The sequence below is a fragment of the Podarcis cretensis genome (assembly GCF_951804945.1).
Source record: "Podarcis cretensis genome assembly, chromosome: 1".
Taxonomy (NCBI): Eukaryota; Metazoa; Chordata; class Lepidosauria; order Squamata; family Lacertidae; genus Podarcis; species Podarcis cretensis.
In genome coordinates this window covers 119,750,674-119,766,520 of record NC_137170.1, presented here as the reverse complement: position 1 = coordinate 119,766,520, position 15,847 = coordinate 119,750,674, and the positions used below count along the sequence as shown (strand labels likewise).

Below are 15,847 nucleotides of genomic sequence, written 5' to 3'. Positions count from 1 at the left end.
ATAGGAAAGGTCTGTTCCAGTGAAATTATTGTAGTTACCTCATTTCAAAGCTTGTAGTTGTGTAAAGGCATTGAAACACACACACACACACACACACACACACACACACACCGCACAGTAATTTTCAATCTCACCCAAAATGAGGTCACAATACAGAATACATGACACACACAGGTGGGGTAGCTAAGCCTTTATCTGGTTGGTGCTACTTCAAATTGTGGGGTTCACAAGACTCCAAATATGCAAGAAACTTTCCTGCACCTAGAGAACATGGCAGAAGGAAATAATATCTACTGCTTCTAAGCTCAATTGTTAACCAGCTGGTCCCCTACTGGAGGATCACTTGGGTTGGCTGCCTAGAATAGAAGTGATCCTAGCAATCCCACTATTTCTCCTAAATGGTAATAATTATAAAAATACCCCCTTCTTCTTCTTTTGCTTTGGAATAAAACATTTTCCATTTATTTAACTTTTCAGCAGGGCAAATTATTTTTTTAAAAATCCACGGAGAAGTGGATTGCCTTGTGGCAGTACCCATAATGGGGAACTGTGGTTTAATGGAAGCCAGGATGTCTGAATCAAAACCAGTAAGCAATGGGAAAAGAAGAGAAGTAAGCAGAGGAACACATAGCCTTGGTGCTTCTCCACCACTTCATAAACCATGGCTTATGAAGTCATGAATTAACATTGACATGTAGCCACCATATATCAGTTCCTAACCTTTTCAAACTTCCCCCCTCGTATTCACACTTCCTTATTAATTCACTGTTTCAAACATCTCTATCACACCTCTCTATGCAAAGGCTCCAAGCAAAATACTTGCCCTTTGTGCTCACAAAATTCCAGCACTTTTGCTGGCCTAGAAGTACCCTAAAGATCCTGAAATGCATATGAAAGTTTTGTCTTCCAAGAGAGATGTATAAATGTCCAGTTTTCAGATGCTCCCAAAAATCATGGTGTTCTTGGCTAACTCACTTAACAGAATATCTGCTAATAAAGACACTTCGATGTACCCTTCTATTTTTTATATAAGAAAGTCAGTAAGTTTGCATATAACAACCACAGAATCATAGAATTGTACAGCTGGAAGGGAACATAAGGGTCATCTAGTCCAACCGCCTGCAACGCAGGAAACTCGAACCCACAACCCTGAGATTAAGCTTCTCATACTCTACCAACTGAGCTATAAATAACAACAGCTCCTACTACAATAATAATTAAAATAGTAGTAGCGGAATGATGCATTTGAATTATGGTGCTGGAGGAGACTCTTGAGAGTCCCATGGACTGCAAGAAGATCAAACCTCTCCATTCTTAAGGAAATCAGCCCTGAGTGCTCACTGGAAGGACAGATCGTGAAGCTGAGGCTCCAATACTTTGGCCACCTCATGAGAAGAGAAGACTCCCTGGAAAAGACCCTGATGTTGGGAAAGATGGAGGGCACAAGGAGAAGGGAACGAAAGAGGACAAGATGGTTGGACAGTGTTCTCGAAGCTACCAGCATGAGTTTGACCAAACTGCGGGAGGCAGTGGAAGACAGGATTGCCTGGTGTGCTCTGGTCCATGGGGTCACGAAGAGTCGGACACGACTAAACAACTAAACAACAACAAGTAGCGGAATTTGAGGAATCACATGCAAAAGAAGAGGCTGACATAACTGCTAATTATATTATTGTTTGTCATGTTTTGCACTGGATTAATTTGCGGATAAGGAAGTCTGCTCTGCTCTAAATAAGAAAAAAAATCTTTTGAAGGATTATGTGCTACTTGCGTACGATCTCTCTGCATTAATACAGCATGAAGACTATTACTTAATTTAGTTGAAATGGTAGCTTGTTGACAAAAGAAACCTTGCTGAGATTGGAACGCTTTTACGAAGCAAAAAATAAATAAATAAATTATTGCAGTAGCATGCAACAATACCATTTTCTTTATAACGGTGACATAATATTTAGCTCTGTAATTTAAAGGTAATTGCTCTATTTTCACGATGTTAATGCTACTGAAAAATATGGTACGAGAAATAAGTAAACTTTTCCCTTAGGATAGGAAATTGCTTTTAATGGAGGAAACTGCCATTCATTTTTGCTTTTATGTTAGCAGCAAATTCATTAGGTTAGACCTAGATAGAATGAAAGATTTTTGTAGCTTAATACTGTCATTAAGCAGCAGTCTGGCTTAGACTTACTTACAAAGTAAGAACAATTTGACTCAACTTGAGATCATGCTGTGCCTGAGAATGCTCACAGGCCTTAGAGGACTGGGTTATTGTTTTCTGTGTAATTGGTCCAAATGGTGATATTCTACTACCGTATCCCAGAGATTCCTATTACTTCTTCTTCTTTTTTTAATGGTTTATTTTCTTTTTTCAGATAATACCCTATTACTCCTCATTATTGCTGACAGCCCCAGAACTCCATTCTGGTTCCATTTTATTTGGACGGCACATAACTGAATAGCTGAAAGCAGCCGCAACCCAACCATTAGATAGAGGGAGACAAACACCTCAGAGGACCACAGCATTCCCCAGTCATTCCTCTCTGTTGCCACACGAGCCTTCTAATCTGGCCTGCTGCCTCAGGAATGATGGAGGATGCTAGGGTGTAAACAAAATAAATGTCCCAATCAGGAATGTTGAAGTAAGATTCAGCAGCCAGTTGAGGTGTTTTTTGTATGTGGAACTGGCCAGGGTGCCATCATGCCCCTTCACCTCAGGCAGCCTAATAATAATAATAATAATTTATTATTTATACCCCGCCCATCTGGCTGAGTTTCCCCAGCCACTCTGGGCGGTTCCCAATCGAGTGTTAAAAACAATACTGGATTTCAGTCTTGGGCCAACCTTAGCTGAAAGGAAAATCAAATTGACCTCTCTTGCATCCCACAAGGTTATTCCTGCTACATCATACTATGCCTTTGGCATATGTGGTGCTTTGCAGAGGACCCTAAATAATAATGAAAAAGACTGCTTATGGTCCCAAGGTGCTTGCAGTCAACACTTTGACTGTGTGGAAGCAACGAATGAAAGTGAGGAGGAAGACAGAGAACAAGAGAGAAAGGTAAAAGGTAAAAGGTAAAGGACCCCTGTACGGTTAAGTCCCGTCAGGCGACTATGGGGTTGCGGCGCTCATCTCGCTTTCAGGCCGAGGGAGCCGGCGTTTGTCCACAGATAGCTTTCCGGGTCATGTGGCCAGCAGGATTTAACCGCTTCTGGTGCAATGCAACACAGTGATGGAAACGCCGTTTACCTTCCTGCCACAGTGGTACCTATTTATCTACTTGCACTGGCGTGCTTTCAAACTGCTAGATTGGCAGGAGCTGGGACGGAGCAATGGGAGCTCACCCCGTCGCGGGGATTCGAACCGCCATCCTTTTCATTGGCAAGCCCAAGAAGCTCAGTGGTTTAGATGACAGCGCCACCCACATCCCCCATAGAGAGAAAGAGAGGCAAGGGGAACAATGGATGAAGGTGAGCAGATGCACTCCACCAGGTGATTACAGTTATCAGGCTACAATAGAAGGGCTCAGCTGGTAGGTCCTGAAGTTTCCTGGACCCAAGTCAATCAGAACTTTGCATATTAGCACAAGACCTTGCACCTGGTCAGGTAGGATGTGGGTAGCCAGTGTACTTGTTTTAGCAGAGGTGTCAGCCATGTTCCCCCAGCAGCAGTCCAGCCATTGCATTCTGCGTGTACTAGATGGCCCTTTGCAATGCTACAATTCTATGATTTTACCTGGACCAGGCACAACAGCAACCCCACCTAAAACACATTGCAGTAATCCAGTTACCAATGCATGGACTACAATGGCCAGGTTATCCCAATCCAGATACAGCTGTAGCTATGCAATGAAGCACTTCTATTTGTTGTCCTGAATCTCCTGCTATTTCTCCTGGCAATTCTATTTGTTATGCTGCTTTTATCATTTTATCTTGATTTTTTAATACATTTTTTATTGCTTAGCTATCTGGAGATCCTGTGGTTGGAACAGAAAGTAGGAGATATAGTTCAATAGATGTATTTGTCTATTGAACTACCATATTTTTCGCTCTATAAGATGCACCAGACCACAAGACGCACCTAGTCTTTGGAGGAAGAAAACAAAACAAAAAAAATATTCTAAATCTCAGAAGCCAGAACAGCAAGAAGAGAACAGCTGCACAGTGAAAGCAGCGATCCCTCTTGCTGTTCTGGCTTCTGGGATAGCTGCGCAGCCTGCATTCGCTCCATAAGACGCACACACATTTCCCCTTACTTTTTAGGAGGGAAAAAGTGAGTCTTATAGAGCAAAAAATACGGTATATCTCATGCTTTCTGTTCCAATCATAGGATCTCCAGACAACAAATATCCAAACCAATAACTTATATCCAATTTCCCCCAGTGAAGCGCGATTTTGAAGAGGCAATAGTAAACAGTTGTGGGAGAGAACCTGACCAATAGTGCTTCCGTGGCTAGTTTTGCAAAATGGAGCATTTCAGAATTCATGCACAGAACCCACGGCAGCAAAATAAGCTGTACTTACATCAAGTAAATCCATCTTGTCAATGAAGCTGGTGCTAACGGACTGGAGAGCGACCAGGGGCCAAGCATGGAACCAGTCAATGGCAGTGCAATTGACGAGGGCTGGAAATTTCCTCGCTCTTGCTCTCAGGGTGAAACCCACCGGGGAGAAGCATAACACAACCTGGGAAGCAAAAACCGTTCCCATGAGAGAGTCTTCAGTAATTAACCAGGCATTAATTTAACGTCGGAAGACTAATGGTACCATTCAGATAATTAATTAGTTGGACACACCAAGTAAAATCTCAAAATGTGCTTCCTTAAATCAGTCAGCTCAACACATTCCCATTCCCAGCTGTGTACTTCAGGATTCTCGGTCCATGGTAGCCAGCAGAACTCTCTGTGACCTTATAGACAGAGCTGCTCAGTAATACTAAGAACACAATCCAGCCAAAATTAAGCACTTTTAAGTTCCACTAGGTTCAACAGCTGCATCTAGAGAGCTGGCGTGCCACAGTGGCTAAAATGACTAAGCTACAAAGCAGACAGCGCCATGGACTCACGAGATCAGTGGTGTCCAAACTTTTTTCAAAGAGGGCCAGATTTGATGAAGTGAAGGGCCGTGAGGGCTGACCAAAGGGCCGACCAGAGTTGTTGTTGACCTTTTTTTAGAATTGAGGTTGCTAGGGTTTTTAAGGATTTTACCCCAGGAAATAAACTGCCACAGGGGCCAGATGAAACAGACCGGTGGACAGGATTAGGCCCCTGAAACAGACTTTGGACATGGCTGCACTGAGTAGTCTTAGGCAAGTCACTCTCAGCCCCCCAACTCGTAACACACATACACACCTGCAATATGGGGATAATAATGTCAATTTATATAGTATCCCTGTAAGGTACCGCTAGATAATGCATTTTATACAGTGACTTGAAACCATGAAATTATATAAATGTTAAGGTGATGGCAATGGCTTTCTTAAATCTATGAGAACTGAAGTGCTTGACTTTGGCTAGACCATGCCCTAGTCACTTTGGCTCTGATGCTTGAAGCTAGCAATGGTGAGAGTGGTTTAAATATGCATGTATCGAATAATGAAATATCAAGGTACCCACACAGTTTTAAACTGGTGATGCCTTCTCAGGTGGGGCAGAAGGTTAGCACCATATTCCTCCTGCCTTTGTCTATACACCCAAATGTTTTATCACAACATGAAATCCACAGGCATCACTTCTAATTTCCTTAAAGCATATTATCCACCACCCACCCCAAGTCTTATGTTGGGTCAAATTAGACATGATGTTAAATGCATTTAACACACATGTGTTTTTTAAAAAAATACAAAATAGCAGCTGCTGTGGGTGTATGTATGGGTGTGATGATTACTGGGATCACACCAGAAAGAGAGAGGGGGAAATTAACCCCTTCCTACCTCCTGCTGCAGTGCTGAAGCAAATTGCTCCTCTGAAGCCATTTGGATTTAACATAACATGGGGTACGCAAGGGAAGTAGCAGAAAATATAAAGGGGCTGCTCCCCTATAATATGACCTTTGTCACCCCACACTTCCCAATGCTACAAAAGTGACAGTACGGAACTCCGCTTTTTGTTGTGAAAAATAATTACATACAGTGGTAACTTGGTTTACGAACTTAATCCGTTCCGGAAGTCCATTCTTAAACCAAAGTGTTCTTAAACCAAGGTGTGCTTTCCCATAGCAGCAGGGAGCTCAATTTACAAATGGAACACACTCAACAGAAAGCGAAACATGTTCTTATTCCAAGGCAAAGTTCACAAATCAAAACATCGACTTCCGGGTTTACAGCATTCTTAATCCAAGTTGTTCATAAACTAAGCTGTTCTTAAACCAAAGTACCACTGTATTACATTCTCCTTGCTTTTCAGATAGTAGATATCACTGACAACAGTAACTTAACATGCATTAATTAAAACAGTGGTAATCTGGCACGAGGAATAGAAAAATTTAATAAGAAAAAGTGGTGCATACTATTTCCTTGTGCACATAAACTTTCCTAAGGGCTTATGAGAATCAGTATAGCCCAACTGATGGAATCATAGATATTGACTGGAACTGGATATTCTTACTAAACATCAAGAAGAACATTCTGACAGTAAGAGCTGTTCCCCAGTGGAAGAGACTCCCGTGAGATGTAGTGGGCTCTCATTCCTTGGAGGTTTTTAAGCAGAGGCTGGATGGCCATCTGCCATGTATGATCTAATTGGGATTCCTGCATTGAAGGGGGTTGGACTAGATGACCCTCGGGTCCCTTCCAACTCTACAATTCTGATTCTATGAAAGAAGATGATTTTTTTTTAAAAAAACAAAACTTGTCAAGCATGATTTGAGAACCAGAGGCTATAAAACCCGCTGGTTCTATGTGTTGGCTTTTTGCAGTATAGTAGCGCTGCAGAGAGCTTGCTGGGGAGACCATGCATTAAAAAGGGACTCAAAAATAACTTAAACAAGGTTTTAATTACAAAAACAAAAACTCCTTATGCACTAAATACATAAACAACAAACCAGAACCAACCACCAACCCAACCCCCAGGGTAATGGGAGAGCTAGGTGCTGCTCCTTATATACTACACCCAAATGCTGACACACCTTAATCAGTACAACTCAGCAGCACCTGCTATGTTTCACAGCTGTAAAGCTGGGTCTCGTTATTTTGCTCTGGCCCTTGCTCTGGCCCCTTAAAGACATACACATCGGATGGAACAATGATGAACCTTTACATTTAAAGAAACCATTCAACACTATGCACAGTGTATTCTTTGCAATTTCGGAATACTGAAGATAGGTTAAACAAGCAAGTATTTGCTTTAGGCGGTCCTTATTTCTTTTTTAAAAAAAGGAACTTTCCCAGAATTGCCAATGAGGAATCCAAACCTGAAGGTCACCATGAAGGATTTGATAGAAGGCCAATAAAGATTAAAGAGTTACCAAAGCTATCCATCAACTGAAGAATGGAAGGAGCAAACTGGTATTGATCAGATCTCTAGTAGGAAGTGGCAAGGTCACACGTGGGGAACACAAGAACTGTGAGCTGGATGGAGCTCAACAGGCAAGAAATGAATGCGCTTAGTTATACACAGCACACCCAAGGATGTTGTGACGCACAGACCTTAGGTGCTGAAATATTATCTGCTTATTTAGAAGATGCATTGCAGTCACAACACTCAGGGGAGCTTACAACAGCTTAGAAAAATCCACCAGAAAACTGCATTAAATGTCCATACTGGTCTTCATCCAAGGATCACAGGGCAGTTTCCAGTATCAACTGCATATTACTCAAAAGTAGCCCCATTGAAATCAATGACACTTAGGGCTCATCCACACTTCTGGAGGGCGGGGGGGCGGGGAGAGACAACTCTTTAGTACTCAGTCGTCCTAAGTGGCAATTCAGGTTTTCACCGGCTGGACGTTTCCTCCAATTTAACGCTAAAGAGAGGATATTCCCTGGGATTGGGTTGGGGAAAGGGTGGAATTGCTTGGACCTCTGCTTTCTAGGACTAGCTGAAGTGTGCATGAGTCGGACCTTCAGGGCCTGGCACAAGTGTGCGAGGGAGCCATGGGGGCAGCTTTCTCACGCAACAACCCAGTGTTGCCAGCCGCAACTCCACTCCCACAGAGCAGCGCAGTGTAGTGGTTAAGAGCAGTGGACTCGTAATCTGGTGAACCAGGTTTGCTTCCCCGCTCCTCCACATGCATCTTCTGGGTGACCTTGGGCTAGTCACACTTCTCTGAAGTCTCTCAGCCTCACTCACCTCACAGAGTGTTTGTTGTGGGGAAGGAAGGGAAAAGGAGATTGTTAGCCGCTTTGAAACTCCTTAGGGTAGTGATAAAGTGGGATATCAAATCCAAACTCCTCCTCCTCCCCCTCCTCCTCTTCTTCTTCTCCTCCTTCTTCCCAAATCAAGCCTGACCTGGTAGCAGAGAGGCAACGGCAACATTGCCACCCCTCTCCTCTGCTGGGCTCCAGAATAAGTGGTCAGGAAGGGGGCGTGGGGGCAGACCGCCCCAGGTACCCTCACTGGGGGGGGGGTGACATTTGGCGTGCCATGCGCCTGCGGCTCCCAAACCTACCCTGAGTTGTCGGGGGAAGGGGGCAGCTGCACCCCTTTGCCAGTGGTATTCCCCCCTTCATTTTGACAGCTTGGGGGGGAGGCTTGGGAGTCGCAGGTGGGCGGTGTGCCGAATGTCCACCATGGGCAGCTCGCTCCAACCCCGTGAGTGGCTCGTTCCGCCTCCGGCTGCAGGGCATGCACACACACACCGCTCCGGGCATCTGAGCGACTATCCCATGCCTTGGAGGGCACCCTCCGTGCCATGCCCCCCCCCGGACCGTGCCCGCCCTGGGCAGCACGGGCATATACTCTGCCGCAGCATGGGCATATACCCTGGGCAGCACGGGCATATACTCCATGCCCCCCCAGAAGCTATGCTCTGCCACTGATGCCATCATAAATATAGTAGACTTTAAGGTGCTCAGTGGCGTAGCGTGGGTTGTCAGCACCCGGGGCAAGGCAAGTAATTTGCGCCCCCTAACCCCTGGATTTTAGCACTCGAGTGCGAGCGCCCCCCCAGATGTTGCGGCCGCCCCCCCTGCACCCCCCACGCTATGCCACTGGGGCTGGGGGCGAGCGAAGGAGCCAAGGACCCCCCCCCTTAAGGCTCAGCAGGAATTTATTAAATTTATTATTTGCGGAGCCCCCGCGGGCCGAGGCAGCCGAAGCCACCTCCCCTCGGACGCCTCCCCGCCCCCTCCTCTCCTTGGGCTGTAGGTGGAGCCCGCGCTCCGAGGCGCTCCAGATCCGGGCTTGGCGAGCACCTCTCCTCCCCCCGGCCTGGTCCGGGGGCTTCCAGCCACGCTCCGTCCTCGCCCGACCCCCCCCCCACCGCGGCTGAGACTTGAGCTGAGAGCCGGAGCCAGTGGCGCCCCCTTCCGCCGGGAGACCCTCGCCCGCCCGCCGGCTTCCTCTCGGAGGGTTTTGGGGAGAGCAGGGCGTGGTGAGGCCCCTCGGAGCTCTCCTCCCTCCCTGTCGGCAGAAGCAGCCGCCGCCTGTGGCTGGGCCAAGGGGATGGCGGCGGCGTCGGGGTGCGGAGGCTGCCCGTGCCCGGCCAGGCGTTGGTGGCGGCGTTGGCGCTGCTGCAGCGGCTGCTCCTCCTGCGAGCAGTGAGTGGAGCGCAGCTGCAGCGGCGGCAGCGGGGGGCGCGCGTGCGCTAGGGCGCAAGGCTGGCGGTGGCGGCGGGGAGCCCGGCGGAGGAAGGAACTTGTCCCTTCCCTCTGGACTCGCGCCCCCCCCCCCGAAGTTGCGCCCGGTGCGGCCGGCACCCCTGGCACCCCCCACGCTACGCCACTGAAGGTGCTACAAGATCCTTTGATGGTTTTCCTGCAACTGACTAACACAGTTACCCCCCTGGAAGTTTTTAGTCCTGTAAGTGATCTAGAATAATAATTCAGTGAACTATTTGTATATGAAAAATTACTGATACACGTTTGATTCTACTTGCCCAGTTATTGCCTCTGTATCTATCCTACGAGATTTATAACTGCAGAAGATACTAAATTTTCCTTTAAAAAAAATCAATGGTAATTATCATTTTGCCTTCTCAGTGCTGTTCTTCTTTTTCAGGGGGGTAAAAAAAAGGATGCAACGCTACAATCCCAATTGAGCTTCCATAATTCACTCTGGTTTTGCACTTAATGTGTACAGATTAAAAGGTTAGGATATTCTTTAGGCATCCAATAACTTGATTTGGTACATTAAAACAAAATCCATCTATCGATTTCTCCCCTCACTAACAAAGATAATCTGCCACAAATATGGTGTTTATTATGAGAATTCGTTCTGCATGCATCGCCTTGCAGCAGTTACATGTTGAATGCTTCCCCCTCATATTCATTTTCCTTGTTTACCTTTAGTTGCCGACGAATTCTGTCAATAAAAAATTGCCAGCAGTTCTCTTTTGAATCAGCCTGGCCAAGCCCCCGCAGTTCCAGCCTTGTAGAAGATACTATGCTATCCACTTCATCTTCATTAAATAAATCAGGGATATCACCTTCAAAAAAGAAAAATCTATATGTAGAATTTCATATCTGAAGTTGAGATTACATTTTTTTTTTATTCTTGATACATGTTTTTTTCATCACGATTATTGTGTTTCCAAACTGCCCTTCTTCTGAAGAGCTGTAAGTAGACTATATATGGGTCCCCCTCCCGCCCCACACACCCCCATTTTATCTTTATAACAACCCCATGAGGTAGGTCATGCTGAGAGAGACTGACTGGCCCAAGGTCACCCAGTGAAGGCCAAACCACACATTACATTAAATGTGTTATTGAATTTTACGTGATTTGGTTTTTAAAAACAAAAGTAGCTGCTGCTGTGATAACCTCCCTCAACCAGCATTTTACACAGATAACTGAACCAAATGTTGCAGGACTGAATGCTGCCTCAACTTTTAAAAAAATAAAATAAACTCAGTATCGGTTGTTCATAGACAATGAGGCTCTGTTATCTTGATGCTAAACTTAAATCATTCTCATAATTAAAGAGCTATATGCATGCAAAAGCACGTGCAGCTATTTCTCCCTCTCTCTTTTGTCTAAAAAAACCACAATTCTCTGTTTAGTTCTTTTTCAGTTCCCTGTTTTTCTGGAGCGCTTCCAAGATTGGGTTAGTTATTATTTAAACCTTTTCACTATATGTTGGTGTGTTGCTTTTTTGTGTGCTGTGCTTCACATGACTTATGCATTATTGCACTCTCAATAAAATATTTCCTATATCCGTTCTCAGCAATTATTCATTCCTGCATGCCACAAATATAATAATCAATCTAATCAATCACTGCAGCTACGCCTTAAAATCAAACCCTCCTTTCTCTATTGTGTCACGCAAATTAGCCAAATGAATGTTTTCTAAAAGTTGGTGATACTGTGAGGTCCTTTGGCTCCCAGCCTGCCTTTTTCCTCAATCTAACACCCCTACTATTTATTCTTTTTATTTGCAAACTGTTCCCAATTAGGGATGCCAATTAGTTAGGGTTTCCCCCAGCAGCCTACATGTTTCTCTCCACTCTGCTTGGGTTAGCAGCATTTTTGTTAATGAAGCCAGAGTTTCATATAGAGGTCTCCCCATTTTTGGGAGGGGTGGTGGTGGGGAATATAAATCTCCCAGCCTTTATATATGCTTTTTCAATTTCTGGGACTGGACAATATAATTCACACTGCATGCTGCCTGTGGGAAAAAACTCCTGCTCACTTTGATGGATAAGAGAGACAGCAGCATATCCAGCCAGTTCTGCTAAAATGTGCTCCTGAGCCAAATTCAAGGTCCTCATCAAGGAGTTCTGTAAAGCCCTTAACAGTGTGGGATCTAAGGGCATAAGCCAATGGCTGAAATTTGCATATGCTAATTCATATGTCTAGATGGAAATTTAGACTGACTTCTGTGGGACATTACTGAGTCAGATAGGCACATGAAGGAGCTGAGACTCACAAACTTTCCTGTAAAATTGGCTAGAGAGAACTCTGTGAGATCACTTCCTTTGTCCGCCCTGGCAGGAAGCTGTAGCACTACATACTTCCTTCCTGCCTGGGCATCTCTCCTCTTTTCTTCATCGTGCTTCCAAGCTGACCACACGTGACCTCAGACATCATTTTTGAACTTACATTTTGTACTTTTGTATCTTAGATAGTAGTTATAAACCTGCTTTCATTTTGCTACTGTAATTGTGGCTTCAAGAACTATGTAAGTAAATGATACTTTTACTTCTTCACAAAACAATGTGTGTGATTATCATTTTAAAGGGAGAGAAAAGGGGGTAATACCAGGAAAATCCAGTTTGCCTTAAAGCATCTTGGATTATTATTTATAGAAGGTTAAATCAACCTTGTCTTACCTTCCTAGTTTAAACGGCAAAAGATGGAACTGTGCTGATCTCACTAGCGTGAGCAAGAAAAGGGGTAATAACTAAGCAATATATCTTCTCCTTGTGCCCATACCCATTCCTACAACTTTCAGAGGGAAATTTGTCCTCTAAGCAAAGTAAAAAAACAACCAAACACACACACACACACAACTTATTTTTTTAAAGGCTGAAAGAGCAAGAGATTTGGGGGTCTGGTGCAAAAGACCTGGAGCTTGAGGCTAATCCAAAACAAAATTCCTTCTGGAATTCAATTACATTAAAAACTGCCTCCTCCTATAAGAGCTTCTGAAGGAATTGCATTCTGCAGAAAATCCTTTTCTTCCAGGGGGAATCAACAGAGCCTTTACTGGAGTTGCCCCAGGACTCTTGAGTTACTGCCACAAACAGCCACCTGAGGTGCTGTGAAGAGTTGCTCTTTCCTCCTTTCTTGACATATCGAGAATGTAAAACATTATTGGTTATGCAGGTCTTCGGCTGATAATCATTCCCTGCCACTGTCATTCTTGTGGGTCGCTTCCATTTCCGCTGAGCTGCACTATTTGAACGATATTCATTTTATGTCACTATACTTTAGCCTGATGAATGCAGGACGGCAATATTTTTAGCAGCCAAGTTACAGTAAATGGAGGTAGATTTTCATTTAATAAAGCCAGTTGCACAAACCTGGCCTCAAGAATCTCATACAGGGCTGATCCAGGGCATTTTTATGTCCAAGACATACACAGCTCCTCAGACTGACCGCATCACCAGCATTCTTACTCTAAACTTATTGAAAGCACCACAGGATTTTGGACAATTTGAATGATTTTTTTTCAGCAGGTTTTACACAGGCCATCCCTTCTTCTAAATGTGTGCAAATAACTCTCTCTTTCCAATGATAATTGTCAGGGAACTGCCATCAGGGCCGGAGGGAGAGAGCGGGCTCCGGAAGGGTTCCAGAGAGCGTCCCGGGATGGGGAGAGGCAGCCCATCTTCTGGGGAAGAGAATCAGCGTAGCACCAGTGGAGAAGGGGGGCAGATGGGGGAATCGGCGAGGCGGTCCCATGACTCCTTGCCAGGGACCAGCGGGGAGAGTAAGGGTCCTCCGCTGCCTACACCCTCCTTGCGCAGAAGGCCTTCGCGCAGGGAGAGTAGGAGGAGACTAGGCGTCAAAGAGCTTCTTTGCTGGAAGAAGTTCAAGAAACGCCCACTGACGGATTCTGCCAGCGATTGAGACAGCCACAGGCGAGTGGCTGTCCGGACAGAAGAGGTTCACTCAGGCAACCCAGCCAGGCGTTGCACCGGTTTACGCACGAGCAACCCCTAGAACCATTACAATAATGATAGAATGTTTATTTTATGTACACTTTGCCACAGACGGCAGACCCTCACCTATTATCCTGGGGGAATCTCCTTTTTCTGACAAGATCACACTATTGTCCTAAAAGAGTAAATGGTTGAAAAGACTCTAGATCTTTCTTCTGTGCTACTGTGTTGCAATTAGTGAAGAAACACAGTCAGCAGAGATTATTTTAATGGGTGTACAGTACTACTTTAAATGAAGTCTTCGCCATCTGTTCATCTCAATTATAAGCACAAAACCAACATATCTTACAATAGATTCAGAGAATACAAAGATAGTCTACTGCTATACTTGGACTGCCCCCCCCCCCCACTTATATCTCTTCCCCTTTTTCAGATCTAACTGGATAAATAATAAAGAGAACGATACGCAATATAGTATGCTTTACTTTGTGACAACACTACTTAGTGGAAAGAATAATAAAATAAAATACTAACAATGCATTAATGCTGATCTGCAATCTCTATACGTGTTCTGTTTCCACTTTGACTGCTTATTCCTGTACTGCAAGTTGAAAGTTGTGCAATCACTTGGTTCATATAGTGCTCTTTAGAGTGAGGAATAAACAGAATTCCTTATTAAGCAGAATATGCCTTCCTTCTGCATGTGTCCTGTCACCTTTGTATTTTGAAACTCTGGCTGCTAAAAGTCAAGATCAGGGGTCAGCAAACTTTTTCAGCAGGGGGCCAGTCCACTGTCCCTCAGACCGTGTGGGGGGCCGGACTATTTTTTTTTTGGGGGGGGGGGATGAACGAATCCCTGTGCCCCACAAATAACCCAGAGATGCATTTTTTAAAAAAGCACACATTCTACCGTATGTTCTGGCATACAAGAAGACTTTTTATCCCTGGAAAATCACCCCAAAAGTCAGGGGTCGTCTTATACGCCGGGTATATGCTTTGGGAAGGAGGAGAGGGGGCCGGTGAGCAGAGGCGCCCCTTCTGCCATCGCTCCTCCTCCCTCCCCACAGAAGGGGACGCGTAAAGTCCTTTCCGAGCGTGGCACTCACCCATTCACCCACCCGCCAAACGCCTTGCCTCGGGCTGCTGCTGCGACGGCAGAGGCAGCGGAGGGGTGCATGCTCTGCCCTTGGCGGCACTCAAACTCTATAACTCTAAAACTGAACAGCAAAAGTTGGGGGTCGTCTTATATGCCCAGTCGCCTAAGACACCGGAACCTATGGTACTCATGTAAAAACACCAGGCAGGCCCCACAAATAACCCAGAGATGCATTTTAAATAAAAGGACACATTCTACTCATGTAAAAACACGCTGATTCCCGGACTGTATGGATTTAGAAGGCGATTGGGCTGGATCCAGGCCCCGGGGCCTTAGTTTGCCTACCAATGGCCAAGAATGGATAGCTTTCCAAACCCCAAATTAATCTGAATAACCAACCCCCCCCCACAAAAAACAACTTAATGGAGTTCTTCAAGCAGAGATTGCGTGGTGTAGGTCCCCAGGCCACCCCTCAAATAACTTCACGCATAACACGTAATTTTTCTTTTGGTTTTTGGGCACTATTTTGGCCACAACTTTATTAAAATACAAAATCAGTGAGTGGTTGTTTAGACATTGGTTATGACTATCTGTCCCCCCCCCGCCTGGGACAGAACTGACATCCCGAGGTCCGATCGGTAGCCAGTAGAAGGGAAAGTCAAACTTGGGGGTCATTTGAGCTAAGCGTCGGACCCACGCCGCTCACCCCAGCAGCTCCCCGAAAGCTTGCCAGCCCTGGTCCCATGACAGGGATTGGGTGGCCCTGGTCCCATGACAGGGATTGGACGAAATCGTGGCAAGCCCCAGGATTCCTTTAACGGAATTCCCTTCAGCGCAATAGGAGGGGCAGGCACAGCCTATCCTGACCCCTCCACCACCAGCATATTATAACCAATGCCTAACCGCAACCTTACAAGTTGTGACGAATTGCTGAGTAGTAGGCAAAAACCAAATGGCCCAGCCAATCACCAAATGGCAAAATTCCTACTAGGCCCCTGCCCCAAGGCAGACGACCCCATGACAGGCAAAGCAAGGTCAACCGGAAAAGAGG

General features: G+C 45.4%; 1 protein-coding gene across 1 annotated transcript in view; it reads right to left on the bottom strand.

Annotated features, from left to right (window-relative positions):
- LOC307220097 (dynein axonemal heavy chain 11-like) overlaps nucleotides 1-15,847 on the bottom strand; it is a gene marked incomplete at its 5' end in the record, with an annotated part of 229,278 nt that overhangs the window by 90,210 nt on the left and 123,221 nt on the right. Inside the window, 2 exons of the mRNA XM_079983734.1 lie at nucleotides 4,523-4,684; nucleotides 10,440-10,582. Coding sequence (XP_079839860.1) covers nucleotides 4,523-4,684; nucleotides 10,440-10,582 — 305 coding nt within the window. The remainder of the gene's footprint in view (nucleotides 1-4,522; nucleotides 4,685-10,439; nucleotides 10,583-15,847) is intronic.